The sequence below is a fragment of the Cricetulus griseus genome, chromosome 7, assembly GCF_003668045.3.
Source record: "Cricetulus griseus strain 17A/GY chromosome 7, alternate assembly CriGri-PICRH-1.0, whole genome shotgun sequence".
NCBI lineage: Eukaryota > Metazoa > Chordata > Mammalia > Rodentia > Cricetidae > Cricetulus > Cricetulus griseus.
This window is the reverse complement of record NC_048600.1, coordinates 2,318,440-2,335,126: the sequence shown is the minus strand read 5'-3', so window position 1 is coordinate 2,335,126 and position 16,687 is coordinate 2,318,440. Positions and strand designations below refer to the sequence as shown.

The window sequence follows — 16,687 nt, the reverse complement described above, 5'->3', positions numbered from 1 at the left end:
CCCCAGCCCTGTTGGCAGGAAAGGTACAGGTCTTATATCAATTGACCTTGTGGAGCTCCATAGACCATGAACCTCTTACTCAGCCTCTTCCACTTATATATAATTTTAATATAGGATTTTAATCAGAGCTATGTGAAATAAAATTATATTACCTCAGACATGACAAACTGAAGCATATTTAGCCCTAAAACTGAGTTTGTTAATAGTACTTTTTGAATGGTGTGTAGGAAGTTGGATTTTTTTTTAAATAGCACTTCATTAAAAGTATTCAATAAATAGAAAACTATTTGAGGGAGATTTGTCATACAGTAAAATCACATTTCTGCCTACTCAATTCTAATAATTACTCTCCTATTACCTGTAACCACATGAATCATGTTAATCTGGATTTTTAAAAAAGTGATAGGAAGAATGAAAGTAATTAAGTTTCAGGTAAGAGTGCCAGAGGTCTTTATTACTTGGGTAAGTCACAATTAGGATGAGAAATCTCAGGAGCAGCAGTACTTCAGACTAGTGCACTCAGTTACTTGACCACTATTCACACTGCTGCAGTCTGTACTAGGTGAAGACACTGGCATGCCCAGCAAAGCTGTCAGGACTTCACAGGGGTCATCCATTTGCCAGGCCCTCCTATTCCTCTCAGGCATCTGTCTACCTCTATCTGTTTTTCATTGTTTGGTTTTGTTTTTTTGAGACAGGGTTTCTCTGTGTAGCCCTGGCTGTCCTGGAGTTTGCTCTGTAGACCAGGCTGACTTCGAACTCACTGAGACCCACCTGTATGCCTCCTGAGTTCTGTGATGGAAACTTTCCTAACAACAGTTACAGCAAGGAAAAGCAAATGTAGCCACTGTAGTTAGCAAGTAACTGACAGCTCCCCTCCAGGTGTGATTCCTCTGCCTGAGGGAACTTACAGTTCTAGGACAGCCTGCAGTGGGAAGTAGCACCCTTTTCTAAAACAAAAAGTGCAGCTTTTTGGCTTGACTTACAAGTTACAAAGTGATACTGTGGTGATGCTGAACTGTGGTAATTTTACTTGGAGGAACCTCCAGGGGTTCCTATTTTTGCCCATTTAAGTGTGCTAAAAGGTGGAAAGCTAAACAGTCAGAAAGGCACACAGGAAGAGATAGAAAGCCATTCCAGTATCAAGACAATAAAGCGATTCATAATGAGTCTAACTGCTTTCTTTTCTGGCCAGTTTGAGTTACAGCCACCTTTTTACTCCCCACGTCCTTTGCCTTACTATCCGTCCACACTTCAGCTTCCTGTCATTTTAGACCCTCAAAGACAGACATTGCCATCTCTAATTCTTATGGCTCATGTTCTCTATTGCTGGGTTTCTTTAGCTAATTGTTACTTCTTTTGAATTACAGGTTTATTCTAAAATAGAGCTGTAATTGTGCTATTGCCTACCTTCTGTCCTCGTCACTCAAATTCTTTCTAATGCCTGTTTATTTAAAATTAAAATGTGCCAGGACTGGAGTTGTTATTCTGTGGCAGAATGGTCTGTCATGAGGTCTTGGATTCAGTCCTTACCACCACAGTAAAGCAGTGAAATGAAACAGCCCCAGTGCATAATCTGTGGGGCCACATGGCTTAGGTGGTGGCTGTCCCTTACTTACTGTGGAAGGGGTAAAATTCTGTGATACCATTTAATAAATAAGACATATGTTAGGAGAAGGGCCAAGAGGGGAACATGGCCATGCCCTTTTCCATGTCTTAGTTTTATTATGGTTGACTCTGTCTTTGCAAGATTCCTACCTGTTCTGGAACCCATTTCACAGTGGTATAGACATGTCTAGTGGGGTTTGGTAGGCTGCAGTGAATCCATAGTTAAGACAGAACTGTTAAACCAGTGCCGTGAATATGAAAGGCAGACAACTGAGAGGATTTCAAAAGTTCAACTCTTATAAATGTTGTAAAAATCTTGTTACTTTTTTAACATCAAAGACGAAAGAAATCTTAAACTTATTTCTTTTGTGTTTTAAAAAAGATCTGATAACTTTCATGTAAGACAAAGAATATATTTTTAACTCCATAGCGTCTTTACTCCTACGTGCTTCTAAAAACAGTACAGTTCATTATGGGAAAGACTGGAATATGTGGAACAGCACGTGAAAGAAATTTTCTTTAGCCTATTTTTGAAGGATGTTTTTATTCGTGTTTTAATGTTTGGACTATAAATTATGGCCTTTAGCTTGCTGCCTGCCATGGCTTATGCCTGTAATTACAGCCCTTGGGAGGTGAGCCTGGCAAAGAAAAAGAAACTGAAGTGTATATACAGTTACTTTTTGTTATTTGTAAGTTCGTGTTTTGTTTTGTTTAAATTAAATTTACTCTCTCCTCTCCTCCCATTCCTTCCCCTTACTCACAATCCACTCCTCCTGGGTTTCTGTTCAGAAAGGGGTAGACCTCCCATGGGTGTCAACAAAGCATGGCATATCAAGTTAAGATAGGACTAAGTCCTCCCCTTGTATTAAGGTTGGTTAAGGCAACCCAGTATGAGCAATAGGTTCCCCAGAGCCAGCCAAAGCATTTAGAGGCAGGCCTGCTCCCACTGCTAGGAGTCCCACTCCAGTGGAGGTCAGAGGACAGCTTTTGGGAACCAGTTCTCTCCTTCTACCATGTAGCTCTCAGGATCAAACTCAGATCACTGGAGTTGGCAGTGAAGGCCTTAACCCATCGAGCCTTCTTGCAGTGTGCTGTACACTTCCGTGTCAGTGGGTGTTTCTGACTTGATGTTAACATGGCTTAAAGAGCAGGGCTGTGATAGTCGTTGTCTCTCCCTGCTGGTGCATGCTTATTAACAGAAGGCATGTATGTGCTGAACCAAGTAACTAACAAGTTCATTAACTCTTCTCAACAGACTGGATTATGGACAGATCTTGGAAAGATTGAAAATAATTTTTTAAAGCCACTTCATATAGGACTTAATATGTCAAAAGCACATTATGAAGCAGAAATTAAAAACAGCCAACAAAATAGCCAAGGTTGGTAGCATGCTGTCTTATTTTCCATTAAGTCTAAAATTCAAATTCTGAAGTGATTATATTTTTAAATATCTTATATATGTGTGCCTGAGTGTATTTATGTGTACCATATGTGTGTATGAGCCCATGGAAGTCAGAAGAGGGTGTTGCATCACTTGGAAATGGAGTTGCAGGTGCTTTTGAACCTCTGTGTGGGTGCTGGGTTCTGTTAGAGTAGTTAAGTGCTCTCAGCCACTGAGCCATTTCTCCAGTCCCAAACTGTCACATTCTACTACATGTTCACCATATGCAAAGATGAGGGGCTATGAAAGCTATATTTATGTAATTAAAATGACTCTTAGCCAATAAAGCCGTTTTTCTAGAGATCAGTTCACATGTTGCATAATTCTAGTGTTTAATTGTATTTGTAACCGCCCCCCCATGTACTATGCCATATACACACACAAAATAAATGAATAAATATATGAAATAAAATCTGAGCGTTGGGGCTGGGAATCAGCTCGGCAGTAAGCATTTACCTAGTATGTTCAAGGCTTTGGGTTTGAGTCCCAGCACAAGCATACACGCACGCATTCTCTCTCTCTCTCTCTCTCTCTCTCTCTCTCTCTCTCTCTCTCTCTCTCTCTCTCTCACTCACACACACTTGAGAACTGCTGTGTGGCTCAATGTGAAATGTTTTTCTCTTCCCTTACAGTAGCCTCAACGTGTAAAGGTGTTTGTTCTGTGACTGTAGGTGGAGAAGAAATTCCTAGTATGCCTCCTGAAATGCAACTTAAGGTAACTCCCAAAATTTTAAGCTACATCCAATCTGAGGTCTGTTCTGTGCTTTGTTTTAGAAGCAGCATTAATAACACAGATTTCTGCTGGGTGTGTAGGCCTGGAACCCCAGCAGTGGGGAGACTGTCACAGGAGGGCCAGTCTGGGCTACTTCACAGGACATCTCTCAAAAAGACTAATAGTGACCACAGTGATGCTCTTTTCTTGGCATTTCAGGTCCTACATTCAGCTCTTTTCACATTTGACTTGATTGAAAGTGTTCTGGCTCGAGTAGAAGAACTTATTGAAATCAAAACAAAGTCTACCTCCGAAGAAAACGTTGGAATAAAGTAAAAGTTGTTTCATAAATAAAAACCAACAAGATGGTGTTTTCCAGTTTATTTTAGACTGTCATAAAAATTATTTGCAGAAATGTATGGCTAACGACAGCTTTTGGGGAGGGGGCTAGAGAGATGGCTCAGTGAGTAAGAGCACTGGCTGCTCGTCAGAGGAGCTGGGTAGAGTTCTCAGTCCCACATGGAGGCTCACAACTGTCTCTAACTCCAGATGCAGAGGATGTGACCCTGATGGTCACCGGGCACCCATGAATACAGATACACAAATGCAGGCAAAACATCTATACACATAAAGTAATTAAAAAAAATAAAGTACTACTTTGGAAGATCCAATACAAACTAATTTGTTTTATAACACCAAAACATGTTGTCAAAATGCTTTATTCATCCACATACTTGTGAATTTATAAAAAACAAACATACACTTTCTGCTTGTTGGGTGCTTTTTAACACTAGGTACCTGCTGCTAAGCTGGAAATGTAGACATTCTGACTTCAGAACAGTTGATTGGTTCCTTAACTTTACTCCCTTTCCATGCCTTGGAAGCAATCTTATAGAATATCCAGTGTCTGGAGTGCATTGGAAGGTGGAGGCGGAGAGTTAAAGACTGGCCTCTACCACATGAAACCCTGTCTCAAGAAACTTGAGAAGGTATCTCTAGCAGAGATATATGAAAGTGCCTGCAGAGATTAATTTTAGAAAACCCCAAAATGTACATGACTTTAGTCCAACTAGTAAATCCTGTATTTCCATTTCTTACTGGAGTTGTGCATCCAACTTGGTATCATTAAGAAACTGAGTTTTATTGTATGTGCCAATTATTTTTCTTTGCTTTTCCATAGTTTTCATAACAAGGGCCTGTATATGCCAGGACCGTCCCACGTATCTACACTCCAAAACATTAAAGGAATCACTTAGCCAAACTCCCAAAATAAAATCATGTTTAATAGGCATTTGGACATTATAATTTAATAAGTTTGATTATTTTGATATTTTTCTAGAAGAACACTTATGATCAATACTCTAAATTTGGACTCACTGAATCAGTACTCAGTTTTATCTTTTGGAGTGTTCTCCAAACAGGGCTTTGCTCTATGATGTAAGCTTTGGTTGTTATCATTCTATAGCAGATGCTGTCTATGGTTGGCTTGGAGGTAGTCTGAAAGATGTAAACATGTAACATTATTTACAGAAACAGTATTTTTGTAGGATTATATTCTTAAAAAAATCATTCTACTGGAGTGGTAGCTTGCCTTGGGTCCCCTTACTTGGGCTGACAATGCTTCCAAGAGCCATAAATCATCTAACAAAGACCCCAACCCCAGGCATGAGAAGCCCTCTTTTGAGTTGTTGGTCAGGGCTGTCCAAGAGACTCCCCAACATGACAGGCTGTGGCTGTTTCCTTGGCTGCCACACATGTGGAAGGCAAGTCCCTATCTGGTGAAGGCTCTACACACTTCAGACATGGCCTTGAAGCCCAGAGATGAAGTGGACCTGACAGCCTTCCCAAGAACTAGCTTTCATGGTACCAGAAGATGCCATGCAAGCTTCCAAACTAAGGAAGCAACCAACAGTCCTACCCAGTTACAATGCTTATGAACCACAACAATGACCAGCGTGACTTGATAGCCATAAAGGTGCAGCAGTGGCACTCACTCATATCTTAGCAGGAACCAGCAACTGTAAATGGACTTCAGACCTATTCATCAAGAGGGAGATCGCACTTGCTACTGGGAACCTAGCCAGCTACCCAGGACTGGTGAAGTCATGAATCGTGGAGGAGAACCTACAACACCACTTTACTAAACCAGCGTAATCCCAAACTACACTTTAAATGTGTCCTTCTATCCACAGATAAATGTTTCCTCATCAAGGAAAAGATCACTGCAGAAAACTACAACTGACTGAGAGGCAGAGTTGAGCCTAGTTCTAAATGCTACAACTACAACATAACTCCTACACCTAAGGTTCAGGGCTCATTGCAAAGCGGTCAAAGATTTTTTAAGAGCCAAAAGGATGGGAAGTTTGCTGTGGTTGTGTCTCCTAAAAATGTCAAAAGCTACACCCATGAAGTCTCATCAACATGGAAGCCTAAACATGATCTAAAAGAGATGACACCAATAGTCATGCTAACACGGAAAGGAAAAAGCTCATGAGGCACTAAGCCTAGACAAAGAACTACAGGTAACTCAGGATGCTGAGGACAGGAGGAAAAGCTGCCCCAGGGAAAAGCCCCCTTGCTGGTTATCTAATATTCAGTAGCCAGCCTGGAAATCATATTAGTAACATTAAAGTGATAAACAGGTCATAGAGAATGTATTTAGGAACACACATGTAACCACTAAAGAAAAAGGCCATAAATTTGAAAGAGAATGGGGGTGTGTGGGAGGACTTTAAGGGAGCAAGGAAGAAATGATGTAATTATCTCAAACATTTATTCAAAAACAAAACCTTGAAAACTCTTGCCATCATGTGCACTTGTGTATGAATATCTCCCTGGGGAGGATGGGGGGCAGGTGACTTACCTTAGCTATCGTGCACATAAGGTCAACAGCGTTGACTGTGTTGTGGACAGGCAGTATTCGTAAGTTACTGCCCAAGAATCTGAAAGGACAAGGAGGGAGTGAGCTCCACTGTCCCATGCTCATCCAGTCACATCCTGCACTGTGCCTTGGAAGATCTGAGGTGGTTGTGTAACCAGAATTCAGTGCTCACTTTGGTTTGCTTTGGTGGACTAGGTCAATCATCAAATCAACTCTAGTCACCCTGGCTTAAGGAATAGCTGCCTGCCCTGTTTGATTACATGTGACAGGTTATAAAGTTTATCTTCTAGCAAATCAAAACTCAGCTGCCTACAAGTATTAAGAACTAAAGTAGCTGGGCATTGGTGGCGCACACCTTTAATCCCAGCACTCGGGAGGCAGAGGCAGGTGGATCTCTGTGAGTTCGTGGCCAGCCTGGTCTCCAGAGCGAGTGCCAGGATAGGCTCCAAAGCTACACAGAGAAACCCTGTCTCGAAAAACAAAACAAAAAAAAAAGAACTAAAGTAAACAAGCAGTGTAAAAAAAAAAACAAAAAACAAAAACAAAACTGAGCTGTGCTTTGCTTCCATACCTCTGATGAATCCTGAACATGAGAGTCCATTCTTCAGGCCCATGGAGTGGGGCAAACAGAACCAGAAAGCTATTCTGGTGAATGTTAATAAACTTCTCAATTTTGGTTAGGAATATTTCCTCAGCTGATATCATACATTCTTTAGCATCCATCAATAAAAATGCAACTCCTAGAAAAGGTGAAGATAATATAGTCACATAAAGTGAATTTCATAAGTTCATAACATCAGGGACCCCAAACTCATAAGGGATAGAATTTGTTATTATAATTCTTATCTAACAAAATGGTTTGGGTAATTCTTTGACATGCTCTTATAGCAGAATGACTGACTGTTCTAAATAGTTAAAGGAAAAAGATTGTCCAGTAATTTTTTTCTGCCAAGGCACTGGGCACATGAAGGTGATGGCTAATTTTAATTAAAAGATTAAGTCTATTTTAAAAGTTAACCCTTCATACCATGTGTGGTGGTGCACACCTACAATCTCAGCACATGGAACACTGAGGAGAATCAAGGTGAGTCCAAAGTCATCCTGAGCTATAGACCAGCCAGGGCTATATAATAAGAACTTGTCTCAAAAATATTATATACTAAAAATATTTTTTAAAAACATTTACTGGTGAGGCTGAGACATGTCTCAATGGTTAAGAGCACTGGCTGCTCTTCCAGAGGAGCAGGGTTCAATTCCCAGTACCCACAGGGCAGCCCACAACTGTCTGTAACTCTAATTCCCTGGGATCTGACACCTTCACACCAATGCACATAAAATAAAGTTAAAATAAACTATTAAAAAAAATCATTTACTGGCTTATTAGGAAGGCTATTCCAAAGGATACAAAGCCGTCTAGGAAGGTGTTGTCATGCCTCCCCATGCCCACTACCTTACAAGCACTCCGTGTGTTCAGCAACTTAGAAGACCGTGTATTGACTTTCAAAAGCTAGAAATCAATGAGAAGGGTGGCTTAAAACAAATCTTCAATAACTTTTTGTTGAAGAAACCTTCCTAGAAATTCAGGAATCATGTAAATTAAAATATTCAAATGAGCAGAGCTGGTATCTGGAATGGGGTTAGTTATAGCTGTCAGAAGGTGTCTGTGAGACAAGTGTCTGTAGACAGCAGTGTGTGGTTACAGTGACTGAATGCATTTGTACATCTTACATGACCTCTCTGATCCTCATTGTCCTCTTCTAGAACATGGAAAGGGTAATTCTTTGTGAGAATTGTCAGAGGGTTAAATATAAGGTTGCCAAGAATATTTGACTTCTTTCTCTCCAGAATGTTTTCTGTTCAGCCAAGAGGGATGATCTGACCTGGGTAATTTTCAGTGTGAAGATCTTTCTAGATGATCCAAAAAGCACCTCCCTTCCAAAAATCTCTGCAAGAGCAGTAAAACCTCCTAACAGCATCTTCTCTTTCTTTCTTATTTTGAGATGGTCTCACTGTGTGGTCCAGGCTGGCCTTGGACAGCCTGCAGTGGGATTACTGGCTTGTGTGTGATTGCACACAGACTGAGAAGCCTCCCTTCCCCCACCTCTTTTATGACTTCCGCTACTTCCCAAACACAGATGGAGCTGTACCTCCATATTCCCAGCACCTTCTCAGCCTAATTTAATTCTGTACTTTGCTCATGACTCACATACATTTTTAGAATTTCAGGAACAGTTATTTGTCCCCAAAAGTTCTTCAATGTTTTTTTTTTCAGTAATTAAAACTAATGGGAAAACATCATATATTGGTTTGGGTATCTAAATTTGGCCAAGGTATACTGCTGGCCTCTGTTAACAATTTATATTTATTGTTAGACGAGAGGACTTCTATTTTCGCCCCAGTTTGAAAGTGACTTCCAGACTCCATTTAACTGAAAGGACATATCCTACAGTGGGCCAGATGCTCTGCTCTGCAGCGAAAGCAACATGCAGCTCATTTACTCTATCAAAAGATAACACATTAAGCTACTATATTGCTACTGAATTTCAAACCCTAGCATGCACATCCACATATTTAAAAAGAACTTAAGTAAAGGCAATTAGCGAATCTACCATACCGGAGAGAGAGAACACAATCGATCCTCTTTCCAACGTGTCTGAATACCGAACCTTGTGGCTTCGATTTTCTAGGGCAGTTGAAATTTCATAACTCTTAAAAGAATTTCAGAAATGAAAAAATAAGACATGCCTGAAATGATTTTTATTACACCTAGTACAAAACTAAAAGTGCTTAATGGTTTGTTTTATCACCATTCTACTTAAAGATATGTCACCAAACAAACAAACCTACTCTCTGGGGCAAAAGACAGAGAAAGAAGAGTCCTATGTCCTATGTCCTATCAGGGACAAAAATGGGAGCAGTGTTGACAAGCTAGAAACTATGAGAACCAGGGGAAATCCTTATTTATTTATTTATTTATTTGTTTGTTTGTTTGTTTGTTTTTCAATACAGATTTCTTGTGTGGCTCTGGCTGTCCTGGAACTCTCTGTAGACGAGGCTGGCCACCAAAATCCACCTGCCTCTGCCCACTTCCTCTCATCCCACCCCCATCCAAGTGCTAACATTAAAGGCAAGCACCACCACTGCCCAGCAGGTAAAATCATCTATTTATTTTATATCCCAGTTCAGCCTCCCCTGCTCTTTCCCTCCTAGCCCATCTCCCCAATTCTTTCCTGTCCCCCTCATCCCTTCCCTTTCTGTCTCCACCCAGGAAAGTAATTAGAGGGGTTGAGGATACCACAAGAAAACCCCACAATAAACTAGCCTGGGCTCACAGAGACTGAACCAGCAACCAGAGAGCCTCCACGAGACTGACCTAGACAACTCTGCATATATGTTACAATTGTGTAGCTTGGTCCTCTTGTAGGACTCCTAACAATGGGAAAAGGGGCTGTCTCCAACTCTTACTGGCTTTTCGGAAATTTTTTCTTTTTTTTTTTCTTTTTCTTTTTTTTGGTTTTTCAAGACAGGGTTTCTCTGTATAGCTTTGGAGCCTATCCTGGCACTCACTCTAGAGACCAGGCTGGCCTCGAACTCACAGAGATCCGCCTGCCTCTGCCTCCCGAGTGCTGGGATTAAAGGTGTGCGCCACCAACGCCCGGCGGAAATTTCTTTTTTAAAAATGATCTGGCAATGGGTTCTTATATGCATTAGTAAATAACTGTGGAAGAAGCTGGGAGTTGTTTCTTAGATGGTGACAACCAATTTCCTAATTTGTATGTTTACATTTACTGTAGGTGAGCCAGAAAACTTACAAAGGCAGCATTACTGTACTCTGATTTAAGTGTTACCATTAAAAATAGTTGCTTTATTTACTATTCTACCTAAAATACCAGATCATAGTAGTGAAAGAGCTAAAACCTAAGTGGTTACTATATATCCTAATTGGTTAGAACCCAAGCTTGTTAGCCTCCACTTTAAAAAGAAAGATCCATTACTGAGGTGCTAGGGGGATAGCTCAGTGAAGAGCACTTCCTGGGCAAGCATTAGGGACTAAGTTCACACCCCTAGACGTCATCTGAAAAGTCAGCCATGGCCACTCATGTCTGTAACCCCAGATGGACCTGCTGGCCACCATCCTAGATCCAGATTCAGTGAGAGACTCTATCTTAAGAAGACAAGGAAGAGAAAGGTAGAACGGCACATCACATCCTCCGCTGGCCTCTGCACATGTATGTACAGGCATTTGCACCCACATACATGTACACATACTCTACACACATGTGCACACACATACACACACACACACACACACACACACACACACACACACACACACACACCCTTACCTTAACTAACTTTACATTTTCCTTCAGAACAATATAATCTAAGTGCATAGTCTAAAATATCTGTTCCTTTCCTTTCTAAAGAGAGTGTTTTATGTTACTGAGGCTTTGTCCTGGAGATCAACCATGGCCCTTTCTTATGTGGATGTAAACTGTACACTGCTTCCAGCAACGGCAGATTCAGTAATTTAGGTCAACTCTCCTGCTGAAGGAACTTGAAAAGTGACAGTTTGAAAACAAATCTGTACAAATGCATCAAAGAGCTAGCAGGGTAGTAAGAAATTGTAAGGCCAAGTTCTATACAGAAATTCAAAGATGGGACCCGGGCATTTAGGCCATTTCTTTCCCAAGGGCACCTGCCAATTCAAGAAGGGCAAAGGGAAAGCTGAGGAGAGCTTTTGACAAAAGTAGAGCAGCTCCCACAGGGATAGAGCCAGCTTCAAACCACTTCAATCCCTGGCACTGGATTAAGGTGACGCTGAATCGCTAGTACTTACAGTGCCTTGGAGAAGCATTTCTCAATCAGGGCTTCTCATCATCCACAACAGGAGAAAACTCAGTGCCTGCTTTCCCAGTTCTCCCCTAATTGGTACAGCTCTAGATGCACAGAAGGTTAACTAATAACAGGCGACTTGGTTTGCCAAATTCAGCAAATAAAAATAAACAACTCAGTTAAATTTGAATTACAAATGTAAAATTTGTTTCCAGTGCTGGAAATCAAATCAGGGGCCTTGCACAGGTGCTCTTACCATTGGCCAGTTTGGTGATGTAATTTAAAATATAGCTTATGTAAAATATAGCTTATGTATGTAATATTTAGGACTTTGTTAAATGCATTATTCATCTAAAACAAAATTTTCTGTTTTGCCTGACAAAGCAAGCATCAATTTAATTCTATTACAGAATTATGGCTTTTGTAGAAGATGAGCATATTCTTCTAAATATATTATAGACCTCAAACTACTTGTACAATTTTTAAAATATAAATTACAACACCGTGTCAGGCACCTTTAATCCCAGCACTCAGGAGGCAGAGGCAGGTGGATCTCTGTGAGTTCAAAACCAGCCTGATCTACAAGAGATAGTTCCAGGACAGACTCTAAAGCTACACAGAGAAACACTGTCTCCGGGGGAAAAAAATTACAAGACCTTCCCCATACACACACTAGCCAGACATACAGAGATAAGTTTATAAGAAAGAGAACCACCACAAATAGTGGCTCCATGTAGTTGGGCTAACAGACACATGTCTTAAAACAGATCTGCTTTCTATGTTCAAGGAGATGAAAGATGTTGACAATTTTAGCAAAGAACCAAAAAAAAAAAATATTGAAGGGTGCAACAGATATGCAAGAGCCAGCAAAACTGTCTAAAATGTTAATCTTTCTTTAAAATTAAAACAGGAGTTTATCACCCAGGTGGTGGTGGTACACACCTTTAATCCCAACACTTGGAAGTCAGAGGTGGGTGGATCTCTGTGAGTTCAAGGCCAGCCTGGTCTACAGAACGAGTTCTAGAAGAGCCAGAACTACACAGAGAAATCCTGTCTTGAAACACTACCAGCCCAAAACCTTGCTCCATTTTGTTTATACATCACAAATAAAAATATAATAAGCTTCCTGAATGTACAATATCTAGAAATATTCTTCAAAGCTAGTATCTAGAAATCCTCACATGAAAGAAAGTACAGATTTAAACAGAAATAGGAAAGAGCACTTAAGGATCAAGAATTTGTTAGAAAATAAAAAGGATTCCAATATGGAAATCTTCCCCGTGGAAATGGAAAATTTCAGAGTTCAACCTAACAAATTTAACCTCTACAATATGATGTTTACAAATATATAACTTGTGAAAATATACTCTCAACGTAGTATAAAACATAATAGAGAAAGGAACCATTCGTTTTCCACATTTCTTAAGAGATTAGGAATACAAACAACTTACTCTTGCACCTCCCTCCTCCTGTATTTTCCAGTTCATGGCTTAAACCCAGGATTTTGCAAATGCTAGGCAAGTGCTCTAAAACCAAACAACTTTCCAAGTTCAGGAAGAGTCTTTAAACCTTAATTTCTAAGCTACATATGCATATACGGACTATAAGAATAGGGTAGACTACAAAAGTAAACAGCTCAACTGTACAAAAATACAAAAGGGAAAACCACAGCCCCATCTTTAGTAAACACTGCCAAAAATAAAATGTTAGCAAATGAAATTTTAGGAGAATAACAAGAAAAATCTATAGTAACCAACTCTTTTAACAAAGAACTGCAAAGATTTCATTACTTAGGATCTTTTTGAGGAATAACACAAAAATGAATTTGAAACATTGAACATTTCCAAATGTGCAGAGATGACCAGATCATGGGGAATCTGATCTAAGGAATATTTAGTATACCGATGAACCCAAAATCAGAATACACTAGCAAGACATGACAGTATATGCCTGTATCCCCAGCACCTGGGATGCCATGGCAGGAGGACCAGGAGACCAGGAGCTAAATGCCATCCTCAGTTATGGATGGCACAAGTAGAAGCTAGGCTCAGCTACATGAGACTCTGTCTTGTAAAAGTAAATGAAATAAGCAATAAAGGAAATATAAAAGAGCACAGGGCCATGAACGCAGCACACACCTGTAATCACCGTGTGTGGGAGGATTAGGGTAGGAGGGTTAGAAATCCCATGTCTTCAGCTCCATAGCAAGTCTGAAGTCTGAGCTAATGAGACCCTACCTAAAAAAAGACACTAGAACATTTCCAACTTTCAAACATTTAGGAAAGTAGGGTTTTGAATGTGACAGCAAAAATGTATATAACTAACTTTGGAACACGGTTAACATATTTACTTCCTGTTCACGTAACTGTGGACTCTTAAGCCTAAGATCTTTCAAAACACTGTCATACATGAGGTGCTTTGAGTTTCATAAATGGAGACCAATGGTGTAAATACCCACTTACTTTGAGAGATGAGCTGATGATAATGGTGGTTGTCCATTTTATTCTTTCTTTCCCTCCACTTGAATCCATTGATGTACCCTTGGACAGACCCAGATTCTAACTGGGCCACAATCTGGGAAAATGAACAAAGGAAATACATAGAAATGTTTGATGAGTAAATGTAAGACAGCACTAAAACATCAAAGTCAGACAATGGAAGTGTCAGGCTGCACATTTGGCTACTTTGATCCTAGGTTGGTATCAAACTCACTGACCTTCCTGCCTCAGCTTCCAAGTGCTCAGATTATAGGCGTGACACACCATGTCTGGCTCTTAAACTTTCTTTTAACATTGAGAAGCAATTACTGTGGGAGTATCTGTCAGGACCCCAAAGACAGGCCAGTACAGATGCCTGAATACTAATAAGGTGTGCCTAGTGGCCGCAGAGCCAGAAGAAGGGGATCAGACCTCTTGGAACTGAAGTTACAGACAGCTGTGAGCTGCCACGCAGGTGCTTGGAACTGAACTAAGGTTCTCTGGAAAAGTAGCCAGTGCTCTTTACTGCCAAGCCACCTCTCCAGCTTCCAAATAATAAATCTTTAGAATAATAAATAAAAAGGTTCAGTTAAAAGAAAACACTCGTCCTTCAAAGCTTCTTAAAAATCCTGTCTACTGCAGGAAAATAACCCTCCAAAGGAAATGGAACTTGCTCAGAAATTCCTTACTTCCCTGAGCCTTAGCATATTTTTTCAACAAGATTGTTTAGAGGTGTATTTTATTATTTCACCAGCTAAACCATATACTAATTAGTGTCAACTAAATTGACATTCCGCATGTTACTTAATACAGAAGTAGTTCAAAGCAAAATTTAGAAACCAACTAGTGCAAATGAAAGTCACTTTGGGAGACAGCATGTTAGTGTCTCCCAAGGCAGTCAGTCTCTCCTACTTCTGAACAGCTCCAGTAATTACCAAGTTCTTCCTGCTGAGTTGAAACCAGCTGCTCCATAATGCCCTCATTTATTGCATGAATGAATGGCAAACCAGCTCTCTGTGAGCAAAGACATCTGGTATACGTGACCCAGTACTTGATGCAAGCGGAATAAAACAAATTCACCTGTCTGCCCCCACCACACACAATGCAACGTGGCTGACCGCAGTTAAAACACACATACACACACACACACACACACACACACACACACACACACACACACACACACACACACACACACACACGCACACATGCACGCACGCACGCACGCACGCACACACACACCCATACAACGCATACGTAGCCATGTTTGCGATTGGATTTTGAGCACTGTTGATGTGCGAATATCAGTAATAGATACATTTGTTTAGCCCTTCACACCCTCATTCTTAGTTTTGGAAACTGTCTGGGAAGTGATTTTTTGAGCACTGACAAGTGGGAAGATTATCGGGGTCAGTCATTTCCCAAAGGTGCAATATTGAGAAAATCAGAAAACTAGGCCTGCGGAGGCATCGTTTCCTCCGTATTTCCACAGGAAGAAGTAGGCTGGCAGTCAAGAACTTAATCACTCCAAAGCTACTTTATTTTGGCCAAATCGCTTAACGGTGAGTTGGCCTACTTCCTCTTCTGAAAAATGAAACTTAGGCCCTTAGGGCTAGAGGCTCAGTGGCTAAAAGTACTGGACTCCCAGCACGTGGTACACTGATATACACAAAGGCAGAATTTCCACAGGCGGAAATTAGAAAACAAAAAACTTCCTGGGCGGGGGTGGCGCACACCTTCAGTCTCAGCACTCGGGAGGCAGAGGCAGACAGATCTCTGTGAGTTAGAGACCAGCCTGGTCTACAGAGCAAGTGCCAGGACAGCCTCCAAAAGCCACAGAGAAATCCTGTCTCGAAAAAACTAACTAAATAAATAAATAAAACAAAAAATCAAAACCTCAGACTGTGTCCTCCAGGCCTGGGCTTTTGCGGCTCCTGTTATGTTTTTCCCAGATGGGGACTGTTCTGAGATGGGACAACGTTCAGTGTTGCAGTCTCCACCGGGGAACCACTGTCCCGGCTCCAGAGGTCCACTGGGTCTTCACTGCACGGATGAAGGAGGAAAACCATAAACCCGCGGGGCTCACGACCGCCCGAGGCCCTTTCCCCCCTCCAGGCCCTGAGGGAACATCCCTGCCTGGAGAAGCACGGAGGAGAGGCAGGCACGCCACCCGCAGGGCTGCAAACACACCTCATGGGCAGGTGCCGCTTGCCCGCCTCCCGACACCAGGCTCTCCGGCCGCCCCCAGCCGCGGTGAATGCTGGGCTCGCGCCTCTGCGCAGCCGCAGACCCGGCTCTGCGGCTCTGCGCAGGCCGCGAAGGGCTAAGGAGCAAAGCAGGGCGTGGTGACCAGTGCCTTGCTTCACAGGCGCATCTCTGTGGATTTGCAACCCTAGAGCAAGGCAAAGGAAATGCCGTCACAGTGAGGAGACTCCATCCCGAGGATGGCCACTCTGCTTCTACTGGAGCTGGAGACTACAGGCCAGCAAGTCCTCAGGCTGTTTCCACACCCCTCCTTATAAACCCTTCTCCACCTGGCTCCTCCCTACAACTTCCTGTCTGCTAGTTGCTGAGCCAGCCTCCTGACCGCAGGTGAATTTTATTGACGCAAGCACATCTTTGCAGCATTAAACAGATGTTCCAGAGCATAAACAAAAGTAACACACCCTAAAATAATCTACGACAGGATCCAACACCCTCACACAGACATACATGTAGGCGAAATACCAATG

The 16,687-nt window shown here is 41.5% G+C and overlaps 2 protein-coding genes across 7 annotated transcripts in view; one reads left to right on the top strand and one right to left on the bottom strand.

Annotated features, from left to right (window-relative positions):
- The window catches only part of Glmn (glomulin, FKBP associated protein), a 28,885-nt gene extending 24,741 nt beyond the window's left edge, over positions 1-4,144 (top strand). For 3 of the 4 annotated variants that reach the window (XM_027425909.2, XM_027425910.2, XM_027425907.2), the window contains exons 17-19: positions 2,864-2,987; positions 3,682-3,764; positions 3,981-4,144. In XM_027425909.2, coding sequence (XP_027281710.1) covers positions 2,864-2,987; positions 3,682-3,764; positions 3,981-4,097 — 324 coding nt within the window. In that variant the 3' untranslated portion in view covers positions 4,098-4,144. The remainder of the gene's footprint in view (positions 1-2,863; positions 2,988-3,681; positions 3,765-3,980) is intronic. The other variant, XM_027425908.2, reaches the window with a different exon arrangement.
- Positions 4,145-4,464: 320 nt separating this feature from the next.
- CUNH1orf146 (chromosome unknown C1orf146 homolog) lies at positions 4,465-16,446 on the bottom strand. 3 transcript variants are annotated; one of them, XM_035447759.1, is made up of 7 exons: positions 16,146-16,445; positions 15,852-15,998; positions 13,941-14,052; positions 9,257-9,350; positions 7,214-7,382; positions 6,625-6,703; positions 4,465-5,258 (listed from the first exon to the last, which is right to left on the bottom strand). In XM_035447759.1, exons 3-7 carry the CDS (start codon positions 14,007-14,009, stop codon positions 5,115-5,117), a joined length of 555 nt encoding a protein of 184 aa, XP_035303650.1. In that variant the 5' UTR covers positions 14,010-14,052; positions 15,852-15,998; positions 16,146-16,445; the 3' UTR covers positions 4,465-5,114. The 3 variants fall into 3 exon arrangements, with proteins under 3 accessions (XP_035303650.1, XP_027281713.1, XP_027281712.1); XM_027425912.2 differs by lacking the exon at positions 15,852-15,998 and having other exon boundaries at positions 16,146-16,446; XM_027425911.2 differs by lacking the exon at positions 16,146-16,445 and having other exon boundaries at positions 15,852-16,137.
- Positions 16,447-16,687: the final 241 nt, after the last annotated feature.

Bases quoted from the DNA above. Each gene is read 5' to 3' on its own strand.
- CUNH1orf146 (XM_027425912.2), bottom strand. From the start codon at position 14,009: ATGGATTCAAGTGGAGGGAAAGAAAGAATAAAATGGACAACCACCATT. The intron at 9,351-13,940 runs GTAAGTGGGTAT...AATTCTTTTAAG, and splicing joins TCATCAGCTCATCTCTCAAA to AGTTATGAAATTTCAACTGC. The intron at 7,383-9,256 runs GTATGGTAGATT...CACCTTTTCTAG, and splicing joins GATTGTGTTCTCTCTCTCCG to GAGTTGCATTTTTATTGATG.